The sequence below is a fragment of the Penaeus monodon genome, chromosome 23, assembly GCF_015228065.2.
Source record: "Penaeus monodon isolate SGIC_2016 chromosome 23, NSTDA_Pmon_1, whole genome shotgun sequence".
Lineage (NCBI taxonomy): Eukaryota > Metazoa > Arthropoda > Malacostraca > Decapoda > Penaeidae > Penaeus > Penaeus monodon.
The window spans coordinates 41,086,691-41,087,261 of NC_051408.1; the positions used below are offsets into that span (position 1 = coordinate 41,086,691).

General features: G+C 40.8%; 1 protein-coding gene across 1 annotated transcript in view; it reads right to left on the bottom strand.

Annotated features, from left to right (window-relative positions):
* LOC119588072 (kinesin-associated protein 3-like) overlaps positions 1-571 on the bottom strand; it is a gene marked incomplete at its 5' end in the record, with an annotated part of 14,477 nt that overhangs the window by 5,001 nt on the left and 8,905 nt on the right. Inside the window, 1 exon segment of the mRNA XM_037936775.1 lies at positions 401-488. Coding sequence (XP_037792703.1) covers positions 401-488 — 88 coding nt within the window.

The window sequence follows — 571 nt, forward strand, 5'->3', positions numbered from 1 at the left end:
CATTCCACAATATAAAATCTACTTTTTTATACATGTATATAAAAATGTATTGCTGTGACCACAAAAAATAATCTAAGCAAGATATAAGAACAGGCACAAAGCTTGTTTCATCTCGCTTTATTTGACATAAAGGAGAGGGAGTTTAAAGAAGCCGCAGCCATGCGGGCTATTTCAGCTTTTAGACCAGCTATTACACAGAACCGGAAGATGAGTAACTCCTTTCACTACACTACCTGGGGGATTATATCTGCCTTTTATATTTTTAAGATAGTAAATACTACTGTACATATCTGCCACCGAGCCCTGCCCGTATCCTTGCAGAAACTGACCCCAGGACAGAGTTGTCCTTGCAGAAAACTATCCCTAAAAGGTAAAGGAGGATTGGGATACAAGGCCTCACCTGTTTGTGTAGTTGGAGGAAGGGCGTGAGCCTTCACCGTGCCCATTCATGCCTGGGTAGTCTTCACTCTCGGGAGAGGAGAGGCCATCTGGGAATAGAAAGTTTTACATTTATTTCTTTATGGTTTAGTTAAAATGATGCGGAAAGAATCGAAGCAGGAAGATTTATAGT